Genomic DNA, 27,822 nt, shown 5'->3' with positions numbered 1-27,822 from the left:
CTGTTGGCCTAATGATCGTACAGCTGACAGTATTGTGTACAGTGTGTTGGCCCTACCCCTTTAATAGGACCTCTTCCTAGATTTTTTTTTCTTTTTAAACCAAAGACCTCGGACCTCATCCAATTGGAGCTGCTCCACTGATTCTGCAACAGATTTTCTATTCTTTTCTTTGCTCCTCCGTTGCAAAGTTATGCCCCCAGCATTGAAAATGCAAATTTTCCCTTCAAATAACGGAGGAAAATGTTTAATCTATATCAACTTTGGGCATCAAAGAAAAATGTAAAGTTCCTGGATCAGTGGCGCAGCACCAATTGGAGGAGGTACTCAGTTTAAATTATACAAAAAAAAAAAAAAATCCAGTGACCGGTCCTCTGTAAGTGTGCAGTCCGCCTCTTGTCTGGTTTAATGAGGTTTGCTTGTCAGACGGTTCTGGTCCTTTCTCATTGTGCTGTGGTATAGAACTTGTGGAAGCGACCCCACCAGTGATGCACAATCTGTATGTTTTAGGCCGCCGTCTGCTCCATCCGGATCCATGCGTGCTTCAATTAGCTGTTATCCATTTATTAACGTAAACCATTTTGCGTGAGTTAAAAAAAAATAATCATGTGGCGCTCAGTGGGATGTGTGGCGCTCAGTGGGATGTGTGGCGCTCAGTGGGATCTGTGGCGCTCAGTGAGTTCTGTGGCGCTCAGTGGGATGTGTGGCGCTCTGTGGCGTTCAGTGGCTTCTGTGGCGCTCGGTGGGATGTGTGGCGCTCGGTGGGATGTGTGGCGCTCGGTGGGATGTGTGGCGCTCGGTGGGATGTGTGGCGCTCGGTGGGATGTGTGGCGCTCGGTGGGATGTGTGGCGCTCGGTGGGATGTGTGGCGCTCGGTGGGATGTGTGGCGCTCGGTGGGATGTGTGGCGCTCGGTGGGATGTGTGGCGCTCGGTGAGATGTGTGGCGCTCGGTGGGATGTGTGGCGCTCGGTGGGATGTGTGGCGCTCGGTGGGATGTGTGGCGCTCGGTGGGATGTGTGGCGCTCGGTGGGTTCTGTGGCGCTCAGTGGGTTCTGTGGCTCGGTGGGATGTGGCGCTCAGTGGGATGTGTGGCGCTCAGTGGGTTCTGTGGCGCTCAGTGGGGTCTGTGGCTCGGTGGGGTCTGTGGCTCGGTGGGATGTGTGGCGCTCGGTGGGATGTGTGGCGCTCGGTGGGATGTGTGGCGCTCGGTGGGATGTGTGGCGCTCGGTGGGATGTGTGGCGCTCGGTGGGATGTGTGGCGCTCGGTGGGTTCTGTGGCGCTCGGTGGGTTCTGTGGCGCTCGGTGGGTTCTGTGGCTCGGTGGGATGTGTGGCGCTCAGGGGGATGTGTGGCGCTCAGGGGGACGTGTGGCGCTCAGTGGGACGTGTGGCGCTCAGTGGGACGTGTGGCGCTCAGTGCGCCAGGCTGGAATATAGAACTTATGGTTTAGTCCTTTTTGTTTGACCATTTCATTTTGGCACATTGCAGATTGGCTGAGGGGCTGATTTGCTGAAAGGTTTTTATATACCGGCCATGCTTTGGCCGAGTTCTTGCAGGGACGTTCTGCTTGTGCTTCATTTTCACGGGACTTTGTTTAGGGACGGCTGCTTATCTTGTGTTTGAAGCCCAGTGGTGGATCCCATTATAGGGCTTAGTGTGGGTTTATGTTGCCTGTTCGCCCCTATGCAGGGTCTCGGGAGATAAGCCGTCTTGTAATAAAGAGATTTTCAATGCATTAAATTTGCCTCCCGCGGGGACGGTCTGTGACTTTACTTGTATTTACAGTTACCGTCTCGCTGGCAGCATATTTGGGGGATTTTCTTCCCCCGTCCACGATAATCAAGGCTTACAACAACCTCTCCTCATCTCACGCTCATGTACTATCGATTTTTGATTGTTCTGTTCTCTGAGAACTGGATGATTTATTTACTTAATAAAGTGATATTAATGCTCTATTATTTATTATTTTTTTATATAGTCCTAATAGAATCTAAACTAATATTAGTTATATAGACGTGTTTTGGTGTTTTTTTCTGAGAACTTATTACTTTCAATATACATGTAGTAAATGTAATAAAGTATAGATTTTATTTTCTCAATATAAATGATGTGTAAAATTGCAAAGTTCTTAAAAATTACTTAATTTTCTACTTTAAAAATCCACTGTTGAGCTCTTCTCTGGTCTCATTGCCTAGGTAACCGGCCACCTCTGCTGTCTATCAGTGGTGGCCGGTTTCCTAGGCAAGAAAGGCAGTGCTTACAAAAGTTATTGCGAAATAATTATTTTTGAGGCTGGGCAGATTGCTGGATCCAGCCACCATCAGTGTCCCTGCGATTCTCTATTGCTCCAGAGGTAAAGCTGCCAGTGCCAGCACTTTCGGAGGGCGCACACTTCAGGCCATCATCACTTTTACGCCACCAATCTGAACTGTCAATCATTAGGAGTAGGTGAATACTGCACCCTGGCAAGCAGGATGTTGGGAAGCAAGAGAGCGGTTTCGTTACTGAAGATCCAATATGTACTATATAATTGCCTAAGGGTCACTTTCGTCTCTGTCTTTCTTTCTGTCACGGATATTCATTGGTCGTGGTCTCTGTCTGTCATGGAATCCAAGTCGCTGATTGGTCTCGCCAGCTGCCTGTCATGGCTGCCGCGACCTATCAGCGACGGCCACAGTCCGATTAGTCCCTCCCTACTCCCTTGCAGTCAGTGCCCGGCGCCCGCTCCATACTCCCCTCCAGTCAGCGCTCACAAAGGGTTAATGCCGGCAGTAACGGACCACGTTATGCCGCGGGTAACTCACTCCGTTACCGCCGCTATTAACCCTGTGTGACCAAGTTTTTAATATTGATGCTGCCTGTGCAGCGTCAATAGTAAAAACATCTAATGTTAAAAATAATTTAAAAAATAAAAAATCATTATATACTCACCTTTCCCGCTCCTCGCGACGCTCCGGTGACCGCTCCATGCAAGCGGCAGGTTCCGGTGGCAAGGATGGTCTGCGAGAAGGACCTGCCATGACATCACAGTCATGTGACCACGACGTCATCAGGTCCTGCGCGCCTGCACGAGAAGGACCTGCCGTGACGTCACGGTCATGTGACCGCGACACGGTCATGTGACCGCGACGTCATCACCGGGCCTGCGCGAGAATTAGGCGACAGGACTACAAGGGGCCCTGGAAAATGAGTATATGTTTATTTTGTATTTTTTAAATCTGTGACATACGTGGCTGGGCAATATACTACATAGCTGGGCAATATACTACATGACTGGCCAATATACTACGTGGCTGGGCAATATACTACGTGGCTCTGTGCTGTATACTACGTCTTTGGGCAATATACTACATCACTGGGCAATATTCTACGTGACTGGGCAATATACTACGTAACTGGGCAATATACTACGTGACTGGGCAATATACTACGTGGCTCTGTGCTGTATACTACGTCACTGGGCAATATACTACGTGGCTGGGCAATATACTACGTGACTGGGCAATATACTACGTGACTGGGCAATATACTACGTGGCTGGGCAATATACTACGTGGCTGGGCAATATACTACGTGGCTGGGCAATATACTACGTGACTGGCCAATATGCTACGTGACTGGGCAATATACTACGTGGACATGCATATTCTAGAATACCCGATCGGGCCACCATCTAGTATCAAATACAAGACAACCCCTAAAGGGGTTTCCAGACTTAGGACAAAAGTGTGCAGTTACTGTATGTGACTGCAGACAGCTGTGATGACTATTTCTAAGCACTGTCGGTGCGAGCAGTTTCGGATTTGCATGCTTGCGGTCACATGCCATCTAGTATAATCCTGCTTCTCCCAATTTCCCTCTAGAGGAGCAGAAGCACATCTAGTCGGCATGTGACCACAAATATTCAAATCAGATACATGCAGTCCCGCATGTGACTGTGTGCACATCACCACTATTGTCCCGTTACATAGGTAATGCAGACTCTAGTCCCAAACCTATGCAGTCCCTTTAAAAACAATGTGTTTACCTTTCACTGTTCTATATGCCCATATTAATGGTTTAGAGGGGTGATCTCGCTGACAAATTCTCTTTAAAGAGAATCTGTCATCAGGTTTTTGCTACCCCATCTGAGAGCAGCATAATGTAGGGGCCAAGATCCTGGTTCCAGCAATGTGTCACTTACTTTACTGAGTGCTGTCGTTTTGATTAAAAACTGTTTTCTCTGCTGCAGATCTAGCAGTTCTCTGAATGCTGAGCTCTGTATAACCCTGCCCACGCCACTGATTGGCAGCTTTCTATGTAATTTGTGCATAAGCTGCCAATCAGAGGTGGGGGCGGGGTTGGACTACATGGCAGCAGGTTTACTAGTCCTTCAGTGATTTATTCTCAGGCTGATAAAATACTGATTTTATGAAGCATTCAATAAGAAGTTTAGTAAGTGATAAATTGCTGGAATCCGGGTTCAAGTTAAATAATTGTATTCATGAAGTGGGTCTAATGAAGTTAATATTTTATCCCCAGCTCCCAAGTAAGAATACCCCTTGTCGTCATGTGAGTTGTACTTTTTGACATCACCCCTTCTCTTGTGTCTTCCAGGAGACATAACCCAGAAAGGTTATGAGAAGAAGAGGGCTAAACTTCTGGCTCGCTACATTCCTCTCATCCAAGGTAACTTCCTATTCAGCATCAATAGTGAGAGCCGAGTGTGATTGTGTATTTGGTGAGGACGAACTTAAAAAACTCCCGTAACGTGTCCTGCATGAAGTCCACCATCACCACAGACGGACCCTCAGCTGCTTCACTAGGCCCCCAAAAAACACGTGACTAAGGCTTTGCCCCCAACGTACAGAGCTTGGTTTTAACAGTAAACTTCCTCCATGTGAAATCCACAGAGCAAACTCTGGACGGACACTGAAATAGTAAAAAACATCTGGCCAAATCTTTGTAAACCACAAACATTAAAGGGGATTTGTCATATTATCTAACTATTTCTATGCACTTGTAGCTCTTTCCAACACAAGTCCAGCCATATCTTTAGATCTTCATTTAGCCAGTCCGTTCCTCCATTACCGACAAATCATGGTTTAAATCTATATGCAAATGTGGCTGAAGTGCTATGGATGCGCGAAAGCACTTCTCGAGCCTCTATTCTCCTCCCAGCACTGCTTGACTGACAGCTCCTTTGGTTGACGTTTCACAGCACAAGAGCTGACAAGTATCAGCATAACCAACATGGCAGATCTGCTCCAAAATGAAAAGAAAAATCACCTTTTTGGGAAAGGGGTTAATGATATTGGTCGCCTTATCTAGACCAAAGGGACCCTATCGCCCTCATAGTCTCCATGGCCCAGGTGCGGCTGCTGCTGTTGTACAAACGATAGTTACGAGCATTATAAAAAAGTATGAAAATTGTATATATAATGAAAAAAACGGTCCAGAATCCATGATTAGTTTCCCTGATCTCTGCTCGTGTTTATTTGATAAGGCTTTGCATATTCCAGTGCCTCCCTGCCGGTGACGTCAGCCTTGGCCGGTGTTCTCCTCCCTCCCGATCGCTGAGCGGATAGATTACACTGAGTCTGGGACCTGTCTACAGTCTCCTGCTCCGGTTTGTTTTCCCGGCTGTTCTGGTTGTTTAGTTGCTGACAGAATGGTTTCTCTTAATCTCTCTGAGTAGATTAGAGCCAAATTGTTGCAGACCCCCGTCTCTGCAGCTCTGTGATCCCCGCCAGATGAAATAAGTGTGGAACAAATGAGTCAATAGTTAGGTGTCAGCAGGGAAATCCAGATGATCCGGCAGAATCCAAAACATGAGCCCTAAATATGGGGACACAGACCTCGGGAATAATGCAGGGCTTGGCTGCTAAAATCCAGGTAAACTACAAGGATCATCGCTGTTTTTTGGCCGGTGTGCCTACCTTTTGGGAAATGAGGCCGCGTTTACACTTCCGTCCCGACATTCTGTTTGTTTGTTCCCTGAACAAACGGAATTATTGTCCAAAATGGATACGTTCGTAACTAATGCAAATGAGGAAGCAGAGAAACCAGAATAATGATTATGGGGTCCGTCTGGGTTCCATTACGTGTCAATTTTTAGAAGTTACATAGGTTGAAAAAAGACCCCAGTCCATCAAGTTCTACGTTTCTCCACCAATTATCCATTTCGTCACTAAATTACCTATAACCCACAATGTTATTTGCACTGAGGAAATCGTCCAGCCTTATTTGAAAAGCTGTTATTGTAGCGTCGGCCATTATTGCCTCCTGTGTTCGGTGTTCCACGGTCTTACTGCTCGAACTGTAAAGAACCCTTTACTATATAGCAGCCGGAAGGGCCTTTCTTCCACCCGTAAGTGCATCATGCAGAACTAAACACTGATTATTTTGGGGTCTCTCTGGTTTCCATTACTTGTTTTTTAGAATTAGGAACAAGAATGGACACTTAATGGAACCCAGATGGACCCCATAATATTTAATGTGGTCCCTCTTCTTCCGTTATGCAGCAGATCCATTTTGGACATTAATTCAGTTTATACGTTCCTAAAAACGGAAGAGACAAACAGAAAATCCAAACTAATTCTGACCACAGCCTGATGCTAATTGTTAGCTATTAATAAATTTACTTTTTTATTTTTTTTTTCTACCCCTGCTAGGTGTAGACCCTTCACTACAAACAGACAGCAAACTCCTGGGCACAACACAAGTTACAACCACCACAAACAAGCAGCAGAGGTCCCGTTCTACCAGCTCACGGGATGAGCGATTTCGATCTGGTTAGTGCTCCTGCACGATCGATGTGGCCCTGTGCATGCTGATAAGTGTGTGCCAGTTTTGGACAGCACTTTTCTCCTCTAAGAAACAAACATAAGGGTATACACAGGTTATATAAGCTATTCAATGCTTGTGACTTTTCATTAAAAAAAATAAATAAAATTGTTCCTGCCATACACTGGGACGCAGAAATGTCCCATTCTACTTCTTGTGTATAGACGTTAGTTAATCATTTGAAAAACACATCATGCGCAGTAGCACTATGATTTGGGGATAAAATAATACAATTTCAACACAAAATATACATATAAAGCTGCAAAATTTATGAAGCATGGTTTGTCAAACTTTTACTATTGGAATCTCACTAGCCATAACATGGTACCATGCCCATGCCAAGAAATGGATAAAATGAATATGTAAAATATATAAATTCATCTATACTGTGCTTTTCCATTTTTTCATTTTTATATCTTATATCTCCACAATCCTATCCCAATATGTAGTAGGTGTAAGAGTAATAATATTAGCAGACACCTCCAATTAGATATGTAGTATTGTTCTTCTGATTAGCTATTGCAGTAGCTGAGATATCCATAGTTACGACCACTCCTATATTGAGTTAGTTGTTAGTGACCGTAGCCATAGATGCCTAAGCTACCGCAGTGCGGTGTACATAGGGTAAGTGACATAGCATATCAGAAGAACTATACTACATTTCTAATTGGAGGTATCTGCTAATATTATTATTATTAAACCTACTATATATTAAGATAGGATCTTGGAAATGGGAATACCCCTTTAATTTACCTTTCATTTGTCCCCTGAACTTTATAATAAGCACAAAATGCCTGAGTTATATTTCTTAACAATAAATTGCTGCAGCCATAAAAAGCCTTTGGTGCTTATGATCACCTTTGTCACACCTGCCTTCTGCGTTTCACCGAGAACAAGGGAGAACCATAGCAGATTAAAGGGGTACTGTATGAATAAAAAAAAAAGATAAAAATGTAAAGGATATCTCATTATAAATACCTAATTTGCTAATCACAGTTGTTTTGTGTAGGGAGACAATTACTACAGAATTAAAATGGTTGCGGTCTTGTTACACTGACCGAATCCTGCTCTAAAATGCTAAGATAGGTGGCTGTGAGCATGTTCAGTAACAAGCTCCGCTGCTGTGACCAGATTATCTATACCACGTCCTGTTGAGCTATCTCAAAGTCAAGCAGTTGCTAAATTTTCAGAAAGACAAGATTGATAGCAGTGTGAGCAGCCTCTTCTTACATCAAAACACTCCCGGTATCTCCAGCATTAGATCAGATAGACAGGGTGGACAGCCGTGTGAGCAGCCTCTTCTTACCTCAGCCCCCCTGGTATCTCCAGTATTAGATCAGATGGGGTGGATTGCAGTGTGAGCAGCCTCTTCTTAACTCAGCACTCCTGGTATCTCCAGTATTAGATCAGACAGACAGGGTGGACAGCAGTGTGAGCAGCCTCTTCTTACCTCAGCCCCCCTGGTATCTCCAGTATTAGATCAGACAGACAGGGTGGACAGCAGTGTGAGCAGCCTCTACTTACCTCAACACTCCTGGTATCTCCAGTATTATGTCACATAGACAGGGTGGACAGCGGTGTGAGCAGCCTCTTCTGACTTCAACACACCTGGTATCTCCAGTATTAGCAAATAGATCAATGGCTGCACTCAATTGGACTAAAGCAACGATAGATGAAATGTGAATAGCATAATGGCTTGTGAAATCTATGAAAAAACACATGAGATGCTTAGCACAAGATTTGGCCAAAAAATGTGAGCCCATCCACCAAACGTCAAGGTAATCTCAAATCGGATGGGTACCTGACGTTTGGTGGATGGGCTCACATTTTTTGGCCAAATCTTGTGCTAAGCATCTCATGTGTTTTTTCATAGATTTCACAAGCCATTATGCTATTCACATTTCATGTATCGCACATTTCCATTGCTTTAGTACAATTGAGTGCAGCCATTGATCTGTTTGCTATGTAAGTCTTTTTTTGGTTATGCATTAGTTCAGATTGGATTGCTGTTCAGTCAGTTTGCCTATATTTACTATCTCCAGTATTAGATCAGATAGAGTGGACAGCAGTGTCTGCCTCTTACGTCTGCCACCCTGGTGTCTCCAGCATTGTGTAACAAAACGTTCCTTGGTTTTAATGTACTCTATGGATTACTTTCCAAGACAAAACAAGTGTGATTTGCTAATTAAAAGCGTTTAATAAATTATGTATGGTGACATTTTCTTTTATACCGTATATAGTTTTCTATTCTCAGATAACCCCTTTAAGAAGCACTGGTCTAAAGCATCTGCACTACTAGGTTTAGTTTATGGCAGTAAGTAATTATCATGACTACAGGAACCTTACTTTACATTCAGTACAGGCCAAAAGTTTGGACACACCTTCTCATTTAAAGATTTTTCTGTATTTCATGACTTTGAAAATTGTACATTCACACTGAAGGCATCAAAACTATGAATTAACACATGTGGAATTATATACTTAACAAAAAAGTGTGAAACAACTGAAATTGTCTTATATTCTAGGTTCTTCAAAGTAGCCACCTTTTGCTTTCATGACTGCTTTGCACACTTTTGGCATTCTCTTGATGAGCTTCAAGAGGTAGTCACCGGGAATGGTCTTCCAACAATCTTGAAGGAGTTCCCAGATATGCTTAGCACTTGTTGGCCCTTTTGCCTTCACTCTGTGGTCCAGCTCACACCAAACCATCTCGATTGGGTTCAGGTCTGGTGACTGTGGAGGCCAGGTCATCTGGCGTAGCACCCCATCACTCTCCTTCTTGGTCAAATAGCCCTTACACAGCCTGGAGGTGTGTTTGCGGTCATTGTCCTGTTCAAAAATAAATTATGGTCCAACTAAACGCAAACCGGATGGAATAGCATGCCGCTGCAAGATGCTGTGGTAGCCATGCTGGTTCAGTATACCTTTAATTTTGAATAAATCCCCAACAGTGTCACCAGCAAAGTACCCCCACACCATCACACCTCCTCCTCCATGCTTCACGGTGGGAACTAGGCATGTAGAGTGCATCCGTTCACCTTTTCTGCGTCGCACAAAGACACGGTGGTTGGAACCAAAGATCTCAAATTTGGACTTATCACACCAAAGCACAGATTTCCACTGGTCTAATGTCCATTCTTTGTGTTCTTTAGCCCAAACAAGTCTCTTCTGCTTGTTGCTTGTCCTTTGTAGTGGTTTCCTAGCAGCTATTTTATCATGAAGGCCTGCTGCACAAAGTCTCCTCTTAACAGTTGTTGTAGAGATGTGTCTGCTGCTAGAACTCTGTGTGGCATTGACCTGATCTCTAATCTGAGCTGCTGTTAACCTTCGATTTCTGGGGCTGGTGACTCGGATAAACATCCTCAGAAGCAGAGGTGACTCTTGGTCTTCCTTTCCTGGGGCGGTCCTCATGTGAGCCAGTTTCTTTGTAGCGCTTGATGGTTTTTGCCACTGCACTTGGGGACACTTTCAAAGTTTTCCCAATTTTTCAGACTGACTGACCTTCATTTCTTACAGTAATGATGGACACTCGTTTTTCTTTACTTAGCTGCTTTTTTCTTGCCATAATACAAATTCTAACAGTCTATTCAGTAGGACTATCAGCTGTGTATCCACCAGACTTCTGCACAACACAACTGATGGTCCCAGCCCTATTTATAAGGCAATAAATCCCACTTATTAAACCTGACAGGGCACACCTGTGAAGTGAAAACCATTCCCGGTGACTACCTCTTGAAGCTCCTCAAGAGAATGCCAAGAGTGTGCAAAGCAGTCATCAAAGCAAAAGGTGGCTACTTTGAAGACCCTAGAATATAAGACATATTTTCAGTTGTTTCACCCTTTTTTGTTAAGTATATAATTCCACATGTGTTTATTCATAGTTTTGATACCTTCAGTGTGAATGCACAATTTTCATAGTCCTGAAAATACAGAAAAATCTTTAAATGAGAAGGTGTCCAAACTTTTGGTCTTTACTGTATATTCCTGCATGTAATGGGATGATATTCTTGTCTCCAACATCTTAAAGGGAGTCTGTCACTCCCAAAATGCAAATTCAGCTACTTAAACATTTATATAAGGGACTTCACCTCTATAAAAATTCTATAATTAATATACATTTTGGTGTTCTAGCTGCATATAAAGTCACATTCGGGCTGTGTGGACACGTTGCATTTTTTTCTGTGCAGATTTATTATAAAACCCGAAGTGTTTCCTGATGCCAGCAAAGTGAATGAGAATCCTGAAGCCTCATGCACATGATGCTTATTTTTGAATTGCAGATTTAAATTTGCTGCATGTCAATTCTTTCAGCGTTTTGCGGCAGATTTCACCCATACTAATGAGTGGGGGAAAAATCTGCGATAAAAAAGTGGCAAAAATGTGCATATTTTACGCTGCTTTTTTTTTCCTGCCAAGAGATGCAGAAATTTAGTGCACATACCATTAAGGGTGCTTTCGCTCTGTGTTTATCCACCCGATCATTGGCTCAGTCGGGGCTTACGTTCAAGCCCCCCCACAAAACAAGAATCTGGTGTATGCGCCAACAGAGCCGTATACTATAATGGTACTGATAATGGTGAACGTGCGCTCTGTCGTGCATAATTTTCGGGCATTTACGCCTTCAGGAGGAGGACACTGAAGCATGGTAGTCTGCGTTGGAGTGTCAACCTCCAGTAGGCGTACATGCCTTAAAATGATACACGACAGAGCGCACATACACTGTATCAGCACCATTATACTCTATAAGCCGAAATCCCATTAAGTCCCCTATATAAATGCTTAGGTAGCATTTTACTTTTTTTCTGGGAGTTTTCTATATGTAAGTTAGGATTTCCTAAGCTCAGTACTTTCTAACTTGCTGCGCGGTCTGTTTGGGCTACGAGTCACGTGTCCACCCATAGACCAGGATCTTCTCTCTTGTGCAGATGTTCACACAGAAGCCGTGCAAGCAGCTTTGGCAAAATACAAGGAGAGAAAAATGCCGATGCCTTCTAAACGCCGCTCCGCTCTCGTCCAGCCCTCACTAGAGACATACACACCGCCAGGTAAATATACATTGTTTTTTTCTACTTGACGTACTGCCCCACATTGACTGGAGAAGGATCCTTAGGGCCTTGTCTGCCCAACGACTGGTTGTGTCGCGGCGTGCGTTGTCTCATTCATACAATGCCTTTTGCTTTCTCATTCTCTATGATTTTTTTTTTGTTCCTTAATGTGTTAGACATTGTACAAAGACGTTTTGATATTTAGGTATCCACGGTTATTTTACTCACAGACACCTCGTCAGCTTCGGAGGATGAGGGCTCATTGCTCCGTCAGGGACGCATCACATCCACTCCGCTGCAAGGTCATTCGAGTGTAGAGCCCTGGATTAGTAGGGTAACCCAGGGCTCCTCCACCTCATCATCAGCATCCTCCACCTCATCCCACCCAGGAGCCAAGCCTGCGGCCTCCAACAACTGCCCCGTCATCGCAGCTGCCACCATGCTGGCAGACCTCATGGCACATGCCCAGATAGGTCAGTATCAGGGCATGTGCTGCCAAATCTTACCGAAAGATGATAGAAACGGCAGACTGGCCAAGTAGTTGGGACATGTCATGACACATTTTAACAATATCACTATAAAGGTTTGTGGATAATCATATTTGGAGGTAATGCTTATATGGCTGTAACCATTTAACTATATAAATTAGAAATTTTAACTCAAAATAGTTTTTTTTTTGTTTTGTTTGTAACTACTTTTTGTGTCATGACACTGACCAAGACGGGTATGTGATCATTGGGTGCCTTCATAAGGTTTCAGACAATGATCAGAACCATATGTCATGTTCTTCATCCTGATAACCAGAGAGTGTTTCCGCACCACCTGACGTGACTACCGGACTCCTAGGAAACTCTCATCATGAGCGTCCACAGGTGGCATCTGTGCGTGGACTGCCACGGGGGTTCAACAGCAACATATTAGAAACAGCCGATGGTGCGTTAGTATTATTAGATGCCTTGAGTAGACAATACTAAGACCAGATTCGCAATGTAGCCTGAAACTACCGTTCCTCCCCAATAGGTGTGCCCGTAAACAGCAGGGTCTCTTCTAAAATTCAGCAGCTTCTCAATACCCTAAAAAGGCCAAAGCGTCCTCCGCTAAGAGAGTTCTTTGTGGATGATTTTGAGGAGCTCCTGGAGGGTAAGAGCTTACAGATAATTTAAAGGGAGTCTACCGGCACAAAACAACTCATCAAACCAAGCAAAGGCGCTCGATGCACCCTTGGTGTGGCCAAACAGTTCATCTTTCTGCTCCTGAAGTCCTCCTCCCTCTCTTTCAGGAATAATCTGTCTACAGTCTTTTCGGTATTGTTCAGGGTCAACAAGTAGTAGATAAGTCCTCTAGTCATCTGTGATGGGGATTCTCATATGGTTGTGTAGGAACTGATCCACTTGGGCTCAATATCCTCTAACCTCTGGACAATCCCAAAGAAGGTGGAGAAAAAAAAGTTTCCAGGCCCTTTTGACATTTGGGGCATGAATCTGGGAATTGAGGTTGCACCTTGTCCACCGTAATACACACTGTAAAGAATATATACCTGTGTGGCTCTTACAGTATAGTTAAGGGAAAACCTGTTTAGTGGCTTCCAAGGCGAGCTCCCATTGCTCATATCGGTCCTGCTTTCCTCATCTTAGATTTACAATTCTGGATTTGGAGAAACCACATAAGGACAGAGATAGATGCAAGACAGTCTCCTCTCTCTGTAGTGCCTCTAAAGTCAGAACTGTCAACCAAAGGTTAGAAGGGCAGAGATAGGTGGAAAATGAGTAGGTGGAAAGATGACTGAACTGTTTGTCCACACCAAGGGTGCACCGAGCAGCTTTGCTTGGTTTTAAGTTATTTTGTGCTGACAGACTTCTTTTTAGAAAAACAAAATATTTTCTTTCTATATTCCTACTTTATCAAGTCTGCCCTGCTTTTACATTATGTAGTTCAACAGCCAGACCCCAACCAGCCAAAAGCAGAAGGAACAGAAATGGCACTTCTCAAAGGAGAACCTCTTGGAGTTGTGTCTAACTGGCCTCCCTCGTTGCTGACAGCCCTTCACCGCTGGGGGACTACACAACCAAAAACCCCATGTCTTACCTCTTTGGACACTACCGGCAAAGCAATGTACACACTAACCTATGGTAAGTAGAAAAAAAATAGCCATATTAATAAAAGTTTTACAGGATTTTCCTATCTGTTAAAGGCTTTATAGTGTTGGATCCCTGTGATCACCTATGACAAAAGTGAGGGTCCTGTGTCTTACCTTTGAATGTAGTGGCGGTCAAGCAATGGACACCTCATCTCTGCTTAGACTGTGGGACTGATGAAGGTAGCCATGCGATATACTCGGCTTTCTCCATCCGCCTCACAGAATTGGATTGGAACAGCAGTCCACATGCACAACCGCTGCTCCATGAAACAGGTAAAACCCATTCTCAAGAATGCTGGGACGCCACCAGTCTAACATTCAGTACTCATCCTGTGGTACGCATAAGTTTTTATAATGGGAACACTCCTTTAATGACAATAAGTTACCAGGACAGAAAACTTTAAAAATGAAGGTCCATCATTTTGTTTGTTAATTTTCAATCTAAGGTACAAGATTCTGGGCTGATTATTTTTGTGCCAGTCATAACGGCGGTCTGGTGTTCCATTCATTGTAGGACTCGCTGAGTGCTGTACTTTGTGATGGAGTGGTAGTGCATGTGCTCAGCTGCGCCTCCGTTCAGATGGAGGGCTCGGGACCCCCGCTCTCTTGAATGACTGTGGTCCAAGATTAACTGTATAGATCGGAATGATAAAAATAAAATCTCTGGTGAAACATTATGACCTTTACAGATAGTATGACGTCGCCTGGTGTTCAGATTGTATAGCAATGTACAGTTCTTATCTACTAAGCTTAAAGGGGATGTCCATTACTGCACATTTTCTTATCAATGGGTCAAGGGAGGCAAAGAAAAATAAATTGTTGCTCCTCTCTCAGGCCGGAGATACTCTCCCATAGTCAGTGCTGCATCCCAGCCGATTTTGTCCATTAAGATGAAAAGTAAATTCTGCAGCCGATCAGAGGCCGCTGATTGGCTGCAGCGCTTATGACGCCCCCCGCCACATGTTGATCTTAGTAGACTGGTGGAGGACACAGTGCTGACTATGGGATGACCAGTGTCTATCTAGGAGGTGAAGTATCAATTTAAAAACAAACTCCTCCCTGGAACCCTTAATAAAGGCTTGTGCAGTAGTGGACAACCCCCTTTAACTCTTTTAATCCTTTATGCTCAGTCACTGTTCCCCAGCTAGTTTTCTGCATGTGTGACCCCTTGATTACTAGAGTAATCCGTAGAAATAGCTTTGTGCCCTACTGGCTGCTTACTCTGCTGTTATCGGGGGCGACTGTGCAGACTGGGCTGTTGGGAGCGTGACTGAGCATGGGTGACCATCAGCTGGACCTGCACGTTGCTATACACTTAGAACACCAGGTGGCGACATACTGTGTAAGAATATGACATATAACTCTTTTTTTAATTGATTATTTTAACAGGATGAAACTAAAAGATATTAATTTTTGTATGATTTATGCCGTGGCTGTGATATGTAATGGAGGCTAAATGTGCTAACGTTTAATTTTTATAATTTTAGGTAAATTGTGGAGTCGAAGTGTTAAACTAGCATACACTCTGTTAAACAAGCTGACCAGCAAAAATGAGTCTCTCCTTAAGCCGGGAGACAGGGTAGGTAAATGTACAGGCGCATAGAGAGTATGTCTGGAGATGACTGCTGTGGTATAAAGAGTCTGTGGTATCTTATGTATTTGGCTGGAGGCGCAGAGCCTTGGAGAGGCCGGTCATATGACTACATGGGATCTATGGACCGTATTGTGTGACCTGCTCACGTCGCGTATTCCAGTCTTGTGCTGCCCGTGACCACTTTGCAGACAGACAAGCCTCTGAATAGATCTTTTTTTTCTTTGTCTTTAGTGCTTTTTCCCCCCTATTCCTTAAAGAGAACCAGTCAGCAGGATTTATCACTATAAAGTAAAGGTGCAGCCATATTGGCGCTGTTACACTGATTAAATTTATACCTTTGTTGAGGGAATCCGTTCAGTGGTTCTTTTTTAATCATCATTTTAAGTTTTTTTTTTTTCTGTTGACTTTGGTGCATCTGGGTGGGTTTCGGTCGTCTTTTGCTCGGGCTTCTCCGCCTGCCTCCGGTCTTTATACATATCACTGGTTATTCAGTGACCTGCCTCCGTTTTGAACTTTCTCTCTGCCAACTTTGGGTGGGCGGCGTGTGCGCAGTGTGAGATTCCACATCTGGTCTTCAGATCTTCAATAAAATGGCGCCGGAGTTGGCGCACACGCAGGCGCACCGAGTGATTGCAGCGATTTTTCTTGAACAAGGACAATGCATCTCACTGACTGAAGGAACAACTTTCCTTGTGCTACTGAAGAAATATTGACTACATTAGCGTCATTTGATGTGTGGTTGAGTTTGTCTTATATTATGTATTTCGTTATTTTTATGCTACTTATTAGTTAGGGAATGTTGATCTCACAAACGGCTGTTTATGTTGCAGGTGGCTCTTGTGTTTCCGAATAGTGACCCTGTGATGTTCATGGTAGCATTTTATGGTTGTCTTCTTTCAGACCTTATTCCTGTGCCCATCGAAGTGCCACTGACTAGGAAGGTAAATCGTGACCGCAAGCAATTTCCATCTATTTAAAGGGATTCTCCACAAATACAAAAACAGAAGGAACTTAAGGAAATATTATTCTAAATTTTCAGATACATTTTAATTAGCAAATCACTCTTGTTTGGGGGTAATAACTATAGAAATATAATGGCCGCTGTCTTCTTACACTGAAAGTAATCTGCCATAGAATGTTAATGGGACTGGTGCCTGTGAGCATGTGCAGTAGGAAGCTCCACCCCTCCCTTCACACATAGGAAAATATTTTTTAATACTGGAGATACAAAGGGTACTGAGGTAAGAAGAGGCTGCCCACACTGCTGTCCACCCTATCTATCTGATGTAATACTGGAGATACCAGGAGTACTGAGGTACGAAGTGACTGCCCACACTGCTGTCCACCCTGTCTATCTGATCTAACACTGGAGATACCAGGGATGCTGAGGTAAGAAGAGGCTGCTCACACTGCTGTCCACCCTGTCTATGTGATCTAACACTGGAGATACCAGGGATGCTGAGGTAAGAAGAGGCTGCTCACACTGCTGTCCACCCTGTCTATCTGATCTAATACTGGAGATACCTGGTTTACTGAGGTAAGAAGAGGCTGCTCACACTGCTGCTCACACTACTGTCTATCTGATCTAATACTGGAGATACCTGGAGTACTGAGGTTAGAAGAGGCTGCTCACACTGCTGTCCACCCTATCTGATCTAATACTGGAGATACCTGGAGTGCTGAGGTAAAAAGATGCTGCTCACTCTGCTGTCCACCCTGTCTATCTGATCTAATACTGGAAATATCAGGAGTTCTGAGGTAAAAAGAGGCTGCTCACACTGCTGCCCACTCTGTCTATCTAATCTAATACTGGAGATATCAGTAGTGCTGAGGTAAGAAGAGGCTGCTCACACTGCTGTCCATACTGTCTATCTGATCTAATACTGGAGATACCAGGGTGCTAAGGTAAGAAGAGGCTGCTCACACTGCTGTCCACCCTGTCTATCTGATCTAATACTGGAGATAATAGGGGTGCTGAGATAAGAAGAGGCTGCTCACACTGCTGTCCACCCTGTCTATCTGATCTATTACTGGAGATATCAGGAGTGCTGAGGTAAGAAGAAGCTGCTCACACTGCTGTCCTCCCTATTCATCTGATCTAATACTGGAGATACTAGGAGTGCTGAGGTAAGTAGAGGCTGCTCACACTGCTGTCCACCCTGCCTATCTGATGTAATACTGGAGATATCAGGAGTGCTGAGGTAAGAAGAAGCTGCTCACACTGCTGTCCACCCTGTCTATGTGATTTAATACTGGAGACACCAGGGGGGCTGAGGTAAGAGGCTGCTCACACTGCTGTCTACCCTGTATTTCTGAATGCAGAAGAGTTGTATTCCCTGGAGGTAATCTTTACCACATACTTTCAAGCTATCTTAATTTCACAGCAGTTTAGCTTCCTGCTGCACATGCTCACAGGTACCAGTCCTACTAACATTTTAGTATTGCTTTCTCTCTGTGTAACAACACAGCAGCCATTTTAAGTCTATAGTGATTACGTTCCTAGACATAATGAGAATATAATTATTTTTTAAAGACATTTTAGAATTTATTAAAAATTGTATTTTCTTTTCTTTTTTTTCTATTTTTTTAAAACCCCTTTTCAGTGAATTTGTCAGCATATGTTTCCCTGAAAATGTTTAAATGGACATGTCACCTTTAGATGAAAAGGCAATCCATATCTTTATATAGTTGGACCATTCCATCATTGCAGAGAATCCAAATGCAAGTGCTCTGGGTGTGATTGAGCACTTCCCGAGCCTCAGCCTCCCTGGCTGTATTCCCCACCTAACACCACCTGCTTCTGCTTGATTGGCAGCGTTCTGGCTTGCTTAAGTCAAGTTCTTCTGATTGTGCCTGCGTAATGCTTTCCCTACCCCGGGCATTGACTTTGAGACTGTAATACACACTCGTGAGATTGCTTGGCGTCGCAGACCCAGTGAGCTGTCAGTCAAGCTGAAGTGAGCAGAAAATAGAGCCAAAGGGCAAACCCTTGGTAAGTGCTTCATCACACCCAGAGCACTTACGGATTAAAAGAGGGATTTTTGGTACTTACCGTAAAATCTTTCTTGGAGCCTTCATTGGGGGACACAGGACAACCATGGGTGTATGCTGCTGCTGCTAGGAGGCTGACGCTATGCAAAAAAAGGAAAAGGCGTAGCTCCTCCCTGGCAGTATACACCCACCGACAGGCACCAAGCACCTCAGTTAGTGCAAAAAGAAGTTGAAGCGACAGAACTCATAATAGTAAAAGTACCAGCTCAACTAGGGCCTCCAGGCCCCAATCACGGTACCAGAACAAACAATTAGGGAGGGTGGTGTGTCCCCCAATGAAGGCTCCAAGAAAGAGATTTTACGGTAAGTACCAAAAATCCCTCTTTCTTTATCGCTTCATTGGGGGACACAGGACAACCATGGGACGTCCAAAAGCAGTCCCGGAAAAGGGTGGGTAGAAAGAAAATGAGAAAAGGTCTCAAGTCGGCCGATGTGCGACCGCTGCCTGCAGTACCTTCCTACCAAGACCTACATCGGACGAGGCTTGGGTATGAACCCAATAGAACCTCGTAAACGTGTGCAAAGATGACCAGGTTGCGGCCTTGCAAACTTGCAAGGCGGAGACCTGGTGGCGAACAGCCCAAGAAGCTCCGGCAGCTCTGGTGAAGTGAGCTCGCACCCCCGGAGGAGGACGTGCCTCATGAACACGGTACGATTCTGAAATTGCCGAACGAATCCAGCACGAAATAGTGGATTTAGACGCTTGAAAACCCTTCCGACGACCCTCGGAAGCGACAAGGAGAGAATCGGATCGACGGAAAGGAGCGGTTCTAGAAAGATATACCCGAATGGCCCTGACCACGTCAAGCTTGTGAAGGGACTTCTCCAAAGGATGAGCCGGAGAAGGGCAAAACGATGGAAGGACAATGTCTTCGTTGATGTGGAAAGCTGAGACCACCTTGGGAAGGAATTCGGGAACCGGTCTAGGAACGACCTTATCCTGATGAAGAATCAGGAAGGGGGAACGGCATGACAGAGCTGCCAACTCGGAGACCCTCCAGATAGATGTAATGGCAATGAGGAAGGCGACCTTCCAAGAGAGAAGGGAAAAAGGCACGTCATGAAGAGGTTCAAAGGGAGCAGCCTGAAGAGCACCAAGGACCAGGTTAAGGTCCCAAGGTTCCAAGGGAGGACGGAAAGGAGGGGCGATATGCGCAACTCCCTGTAGAAAAGTCCGAACCTGGTGAATGGAGGAAAGGTCACTCTGGAAGAGGATCGACAGAGCGGACACTTTTTTCCTTGAGTGTGCTGAGGGATAAGCCCGAATCGAGACCAGACTGGAGGAAACCGAGAAGCTCTGGAAGAGAAAGACATTGGAAAAACCTCCATTAGTTTCACACCACTGGAAGAATGCTTTTCAGTACCTATGGTAGATACGGGAAGACGCCAGTTTTCTGGCTCTGATCATGGTCTGTATGACCTGGGAAGAGAGACCCGAGTTCTTCAAGACTGCGGCCTCAACAGCCATGCCATTAAACTCAGCGACTGAGAACTCTGGTGGTATAGAGGTCCCTGCGAGAGGAGGTCTGGGCGATCCGGGATTCTCCAAGGAGTGTCCGCGAGCATGTTTACGAGCTCGGCGTACCACGGCCGCCTTGGCCAGTCCGGCGCTATCAGTATGACTGGAATCCCTTCCAACTTGATCTTTTTCACCACCTTTGGAATCAAGGGGAGGGGTGGGAACAGGTAGGGAAACTGAAACTGGGGCCATGGAATTACCAGAGCGTCGTGGCCGACGGCAAGAGGGTCCCGGAACCTGGCGACAAACTGAGGGACCTTGTGGTTCATCCGGGACGCCATAAGGTCGACGTCTGGCATACCTCAGCGGAGGCAAATTTGATTGAAGACTGCGGGGTGGAGAGACCATTCGCCCGCTGCTAGGCCCTGTCGACTGAGAAAGTCGGCTGCCCAGTTTTCGACCCCGGGGATATGAACGGCTGATATGGCTGGAACGTGGCGGTCCACCCACCGAAGAATCTTTTCCACTTCTGCCATTACTTGGCTGCTGCGAGTCCCGCCCTGGTGGTTTAAGTACGCCACGGCCGTGGCGTTGTCCGACTGGATGCGGACGGGAAGATTCGTCAGAAGAGACTGCCAGTGGATTAGCGTAAGGAAGATTGCCCTGATCTCCAGAAGGTTGATGGGAAGGAGAGCTTCCTGGGTGCTCCAACGGCCCTGAGCCATATGCTGTCGGAAGACTGCTCCCCACCCGAGAAGGCTGGCATCGGTGGTGATGACCTGCCACTGAAGGGGAATAAATGATCTTCCTCTCAGGAGAGAGGAGGACAGCGTCCACCAGGTTAGGGACTGACGGACCTGGAGAGGAAGGTGGACGGGACTGTCCAGGGAGTCCAAGGACCTGTTCCAGGTGGATAGGAGGAATAGCTGGAGGGGACGGGTGTGGAACTGGGCAAAAGGAACAGCCTCCATGGAGGCCACCATCTTTCCCAGGACTCCCATGCAGAACCGAAGTGATTGGGTAGCTGGGCGTTTGAGAAGGCGGACCGCCTTGAGGAGTACTGAGAACTTGTCCTCTGGGAGGAAGACCCGAGCTAAGTTCGTGTCTAACACCATGCCCAGGAAGGACAGTCGTTGGGACGGAATCAGAGAGGACTTTGTCTGGTTGATAATCCAGCCGAGACTGGTCAGTGTGTCCAGGGAGACCTGGAGACTGTGGGCACAGTCTAGATGAGAGGACCGTTTGATCAACAGATCGTCCAGGTAGGGAATAACGAGGATCCCCCTGGAACGAAGGAGGGCCAAGACCGCCGCCATGATTTTCGTGAAGACCCTGCGGGCAAGGCGCTAAACCGAAGGGGAGAGCCGTGAATTGGTAGTGATTGTCGTCGATTGCAAACCGAAGGAATCTCTGATGCCGTACGCAGATGGGAACATGAAGATGCGCATCTTGAATGTCGACCGAGCAGAGGAACTCCCCGGTTTCCATAGCAGCGATCACTGACCTCAGGGATTCTATTCTGAAGTGGCGAGGTCGGACGTGGCGGTTCAGAAGCTTCAAATCCAGGATAGGACGAAGAGACCCGTCCTTCTTTGGGACTACAAAAAGGTTCGAGTAGAACCCGGAAAAACGTTCTTCGGAAGGAACAGGAACTACGACTCCGGCGGCGACTAGAGACGTTACGGCTTGAAGCAAGCCGGGTAAATGGGACGGTTGCTTTGGAGGACGAGAGAGAAAGAAGCGATTTTCCGGGAGGGTTGAAAATTCGATCTTGTACCCGGAGGTAATAATCTCTCTGACCCAGGCGTCGCTGATCACTGACAGCCAGGTGTCTTTGAAGAGAAGAAGCCTGCCTCCCACCCTGGAAAGATTACCAGGTGGGGGCGACCCGTCACTTGGAATGAGGTCCGGAAGACCTAGGAGGAGGAGCCCTGGATCTCCACATGGGAGCTGGCTTGTAAGAGGGTTTTCTACGTTCACCTGTGGTAGCGGGTCGCTCTTGTTGCGATGAGGAATCTGAGGCAGGAAAGGGGCGAAATGTTCGAGGACCCTTTGGGTTAAAGAAGCGTTTTGGCTTGGACTGGGGGAGAGAGGTACTCTTGCCCCCAGTCGCGTCTCAGATAATTTGATCCAGACGAGCACCAAAAAGCCTGGAACCTTGAAACGCCAAGTTGGTGAGAGACTTTTTGGAAGTAGCGTCTGCATTCCATACTTTGAGCCAAAGAATGCGGCGAATAGTGACAATGTTGCTGCTTGCCCTGGCCGAACAAGCTGCTGCATCTAGGGAGGCAGTGAAAAGGTATTTTCCTGCATGGTTAATCTGGTCTGCGAGGTCAGCCAGCTCTGTAGGGGAGGCCAAAGCCAAAATGCCCCGATGGAGAATCTTGGCTCAGGCAGAGATGGCCTAAGCCACCCAGGTGGAAGCGAAGCTGGGGCAGAGGGAAGCATCCGTTGGCTCGAAAGCTGATTTGGCCAGTGCCTCAATTTGTCTGTCCGATGCGTCCTTAAGTGACGCGCCGTCCGGTAAAGAGAGAACCGTCTTGGAGGAAAGATGGGAGATCGGTGGATCGACCTTGGGAGATTCATCCCACTTGGAGAGAAGATCGGCGCTAAAGGGATAGAGCACATCCAGATGTTTTCTACCCGAAAAACGTTTTTCAGGATGTTCCCAGTGTTTAGACAGGGTAGACTCAAACTCCGCATGAGTAGGAAAGGAGCGAGAGGGACACTTCACCCGCTTAAGAGACAGAGTAATCCTTGGGGGAAACCTCGTCTTGTTTTAGTTTGAGGGTTTGTGATATAGCCGAAATAAGACTATCTACGACAGCCTGCATGGTAGAAGCCTGGTCTGAATCGGAGTCAGAACCGGACTGGGAATCCACATCAGACCCAATGTCCTCCTCCGAAGAGGGGAATTGGGAGGAGGAGAGCAGTTTGAGCGCTGCGGAGGGACCCGGAGAACCAGACGAAGAGCCAGACAGAGTCCTCTTTCTGGAGCGGCTGGCTGATTTGTCTCCCTGTGGTTCAAGGTCAGGTGCGGCCGACTCGCCACGTGGGACGGTCGGAGCACTGGTGGCTGAAGGAAGCTGTGGAAGACGTTCAAGCGCCTGGACCAGGGACTGAGATACCTTAGTCAAATCAGAGACCGACTGCGAGATAGCAACGGCCCACTCAGGGGGAGAGGGAGCGCCCCCATCCCGAGAGTCAGAAGCTTCCTGCGGGGCAGACATGACAGGAGGACTGCAGGACTGGCAGAGAGGCGACGATTGGCCTACTGACCACTTTATCTTACAACAAGCACAGGCGTAGTGAGTTATGGTAGGTTTGGTAGGGCAGGCTCCAGAAGAGTTGGACATAAGGATATTCTGCAGCACTATACTACAGAAAAAACTAAAGGGCCTACAGTGGATGGATAATACCGAGGAAGGGGCCAATATAGCGTCGCAATCCTACCGCACCGCAGAGCAGAGTTGTCTGTGTCCCCCAACGCACGATTCTCCTGTGCACGGAGCTGCTGAGGCAGGAAGTGCCAGCGGTGAAGAAGGGGCTATGCTGTGCGGAATAAGCCAAGGCTCCTGATAGGGCCGCACCGAAAAGGAAGGGCGTGCCCGAGATGTAAGAGCCCTCCTGAGTGGAGGAGGAAAAGAGCGCCGAAAAAGCGCACCCGAGGAGGGGGCGTGGCCTGCTGCAGCGGTGAAAGTGAAAGTAAAACGGCCGGGATTCTGTGTGTACATCTAGACAGGGGGGCTGCGGGGAAGCGGCTTCTGAAGCGCTGTACCTGCATGATCCGGTTCCACAGGTAGAGGGAGAGAGGATCGTCCAGGGGCCCAATGAGAGAGGGGTCGCTGGAAAAGGAATCCTTCGTCCAGAAGACTGTCTCGACCCTTAAGACAAGGGGGAGAGTCACCGCTGGTGACCACCGTCTTCCTCTCAGCCCTCTCCGAGAAGAGGGGTGAGTGGGACTCTTTGGCAAGGACCGCCACCATAAAGACCCTGGAGCACCTGGGAGGGTGACAGGGGATAATGTAAGCCCCCCCGCTCAAGCCCTAAAGCAATACAGCGGGGGTCTCATGTCCTTACAATCCCTGCTCGAGTAGTTCTATTAGGGTTTTTATTTGGAGCCATTTTATGTTAACACAAAGTCAAAATCTGTGGTGATTTGTGACAGTCTATTTTTAGCCAATTTTGAGCGGCAAGCCTGCTGAATTCTGATTGGTTGAAAGAGCTTTTGGCGGTTTTTTCAAGTTATATAGCCTGATTGGCAGTTGGTTTTACCTCAGTTGCTGGCGCAGAGCTAAGAAGAGACACAGCGCTAGTATGGAGAAACTTATGCAGGAATTTTTAGCCAGGGCCGGGGGTGAAGACGGCTTGGACTGGCTGAAAAGCTGTCTGGCCATGAAAGAGTTACCGGCAGCCCCCGAAGCCATTCCTCCCCCTCACGAACCGGAGTCCCTACCTCCACAGCCAAGCTCAGTTCCTGCCGCCCAGACTGATGCAAGCTCCGGATCTCGCCTCAGGAAGCCGAGGTCCGCCCCACCTGCAGCAGCAAGTTCTCCAGCCCCTAGGCGCACTGTGAGTGAAGCAACTAAGAAGCGGCAGCGCCGTACCTCAGTGAAGTCCCGCAGCCCTGTGCGGGATGTCGGCCGTCGCCCTCAGGAACTGTCGACGTCACAGGAGACGGCCGGAAGATCTGGAGAGGGGCAGGGCCGTAAAAGCGCCGCGGTCCCCTCCTCTTCTCGCTCCAGAGCGGCCATCTTTGCATCGGAACAGCAAAGAAGGCCGGCTCTATTAATGCCAGAGCTATCCTCCGAGGATGAAGAGGACCTTCAATCAAGTACTATCAGAGAGCTGTGCTCGCCTATTCCTGTGGGCTCGAGCGCAGACGGCTCTGGAGAGCGTCGTCAAGAAACATAGCAATCCAGGGGTGAGATCTCTAACATTTCTTTTCCCCACGGTAATTTGAGGGATATTATTAAATCTGTCATTTGTGAAACATTGGGGGATGTGGTATCCCTTCCCACAGGGGTTTCTGGTATTAATGCTGCGCGTTCTGAAGTGCCTTCTCTTAGCTCCACTCCTCTGAATCCGTTTAAGGAGGCACTAACGTGCGAGCTTTCCCCTTTAGGTTTCCACTTAAGCCCTTCTGTGAAGGAGCTTATTTGGAACAATAACTATATCGACCTGTTTTCTCTGCTTCCTCGCAGGGATCACCCCCCAAAGCCTGAGAAAAAAGAGGATAAGTCGGATTTTGAGGATAGTAAGCGCAATATTAGATCCTTTAATAATTGGCTTCAGGCCTTCGCCATATATGCTGCAGTTTTGGGGGAGAAATCCCCTAATCTCTGCAGCAGCTTGTTTCAACATGTTGATATTATTCTAGAAGCGTATAGAAACTTTGGCGGGGCTGCATGGCTTCACTACGATGAGGCTTTTAGACACAAGTTATCAGTTCACCCAGAGGTCAAATGGGGTACGAAAGATATTGGCCTGTGGATTAATCTAATGCTCCCATCGAGGCACGCTGGCACCAGACAGGCATCCAGTTCCTTTCCTAAAAAAGGCGTCTGCTTTGCCTTCAACGAGTCCTTTTGCAAGTGGAGTAATAACTGCAGGTTCAGACACGAGTGTTCGTTTTGCGGCAATCCCCACCCCATGTCCAAATGCTTCAAGAAACAAGCGGCCCAGCAATCTTCAGGTAAAGACCCTAACTTTAAAGGCCCAGACACCAGTGAGACTGGAAAATATGGTCAATTGGCTAAACAGATTCCCAAACAAGGAGATTAGCCGACTCTTGTTTGATGGGTTTTATTTTGGTTTTTTTGTTCCTCACTTTGAAGGGAAAGGTTGCATTATAGTCAAAAATTTATCCTCCATTTCTGCTTTTCCGGAAGTTGCCAGAGAAAAAATCTTCAATGAATTAGAATTAGGCAGGGTGGCTGGCCCCTTTTTGTCTCCCCCTTTTGAAAATTTTCGCATCTCACCCTTAGGGGTGGTTCCTAAAAAAGATTCCGGTTCATTTCGCTTAATCCACCATTTATCTTTTCCTCCGGGTCAGTCGCTAAATGACGAAGTTGATAAAGATTTGTGTTCAGTGTCCTACTCTTCTTTCGACGGTGCTTTAGAGTTGCTAAGAAAATTTGGCTATTTATCTTTAATGGCCAAATCCGATATAAAGTCGGCTTTCAGACTCTTACCCGTTCACCCTATGGGTTTCAATTCTTTAGGTTTTCACTTCGATAACTGTTTCTTCTTCGACAAATGCCTTCCAATGGGCTTTTCATTGTCCTGCTTTTACTTTGAAAATTTTTCAAGCTTTCTTCATTGGGTATTACAAACCAGCGGTGTTCAAGCCGGAATTCTCCACTACCTTGACGACTTCCTTTTTGTTGGCCCTCCTCATTCCCTTGCATGTAAAGCTACTTTGGACAAATTTTTACAGTTGTGCGCACACTTTGGCGTACCAATCGCCCAGGAGAAAACAGTCGGTCCATGTAATATAATCGAATTCTTAGGGATCACAATCGATTCCGAAAAAATGGTAACTATTCTTCCTGAGCTTAAGGTTAGGAAGTTACGCTTTGCCCTCTCTGAATTTTTGGCTAGTGAAAAAATTACCCTGAAGGATCTACAGGCGCTACTAGGCCTCCTTAATTTTGCCCTTAGGGTAATCCCAATGGGTCGTGTATTTTCAAGAAGCCTCTATGAAGCCACAAAAGGCGTTTCTTCGCCTAAGCATCATATCAGAGCTCGCTTGGAGCTCAAAGAGGATGCGAAAATTTGGTTATCGTTTTTGTCCGACTTTAATGGCAGATCAATTTTACAATCTCCATTTGTCAACGCGGATTCCATCCCGCTGGTTTTCTCCGCGGATGCTTCTTTAGGAGTCAGTCTATTATTTTCATCCCATTGGGTTCGCCTGAACTTCCCTGAGGAACCTAACTTGTATAGGATTATTAATAATTCCCTGGTCATTGAACTCTTCGCTATCTTTTCACTCATTTTTCTTTGGGGCAATAAGATACAAAATTCAAGAATTATTCTAAACTCTTCCAATCAAGCGGTCGTTTTTGCCATCAACACATTATCCTCCAAGAACCTTCGAGCCGCCAAAATTTTGAGACAATTAGTTTTATTGTGCTTAAAGAACAACTTATGGCTGAAGGCAATAGCAGGAGTTAGCAAATTTAATAACTTAACTGAGCTGTTATTGAATAGTCAGTGGATTAATTTTTTCCAACAGGTGCCTTTAGCGGACAAAGAAGCGACCTATTGTCCTCCATCAGTTTGGGACGTGATCTCAGCTTAGTCCCGTATTTTATAGAAAATTCCCTGTCCAAACGATCATGGGCTGACTACTCAGCCGCATGGAAGAGGTGGACTGAATTTTGTGATCTTCAGGGATTTGAAGTGTTGGCATCTGATCCTCTGTCGGCCTTGCAATTTGCTGAATCCTTGCTCAAGAAGAACTTGTCTTACTCGGCGATAGCTAAATGCTTCGCAGGAATCTCCTTTTTCATGAAAGCACATGGTAGATTAGCTCTAACTGAGCTCTTTCTTGTCAAACAATTTTTGAAGGGCCTAAAACGTGAAAAATTCTTGCCTGATTCTAGACGCCCCATTTCTTTATCCTTATTAAAAGGCATTTGTTCATCATTGATTAGTGTTTGTTCAAATCCGGAAGAAGCCCTGCTTTTTAACGCCATTTTTCCCATC

General features: G+C 46.3%; 1 protein-coding gene across 6 annotated transcripts in view; it reads left to right on the top strand.

The window, feature by feature from the left end:
* The window catches only part of DIP2A (disco interacting protein 2 homolog A), a 113,173-nt gene that overhangs the window by 51,002 nt on the left and 34,349 nt on the right, over positions 1-27,822 (top strand). For 2 of the 6 annotated variants that reach the window (XM_077272394.1, XM_077272393.1), the window contains exons 2-10: positions 4,595-4,666; positions 6,652-6,771; positions 11,749-11,868; positions 12,099-12,341; positions 12,673-12,801; positions 12,889-13,008; positions 13,800-13,997; positions 15,493-15,584; positions 16,430-16,540. In XM_077272394.1, coding sequence (XP_077128509.1) covers positions 4,595-4,666; positions 6,652-6,771; positions 11,749-11,868; positions 12,099-12,341; positions 12,673-12,801; positions 12,889-13,008; positions 13,800-13,997; positions 15,493-15,584; positions 16,430-16,540 — 1,205 coding nt within the window. The remainder of the gene's footprint in view (positions 1-4,594; positions 4,667-6,651; positions 6,772-11,748; positions 11,869-12,098; positions 12,342-12,672; positions 12,802-12,888; positions 13,009-13,799; positions 13,998-15,492; positions 15,585-16,429; positions 16,541-27,822) is intronic. The other 4 variants (XM_077272396.1, XM_077272398.1, XM_077272395.1 and 1 more) reach the window with 3 other exon arrangements.

Source organism: Ranitomeya variabilis, chromosome 7 (genome assembly GCF_051348905.1).
Source record: "Ranitomeya variabilis isolate aRanVar5 chromosome 7, aRanVar5.hap1, whole genome shotgun sequence".
NCBI classification, from domain to species: Eukaryota; Metazoa; Chordata; class Amphibia; order Anura; family Dendrobatidae; genus Ranitomeya; species Ranitomeya variabilis.
Note: the sequence above shows the minus strand (reverse complement) of the source record. Positions and strands in the feature narration are given on the sequence as shown.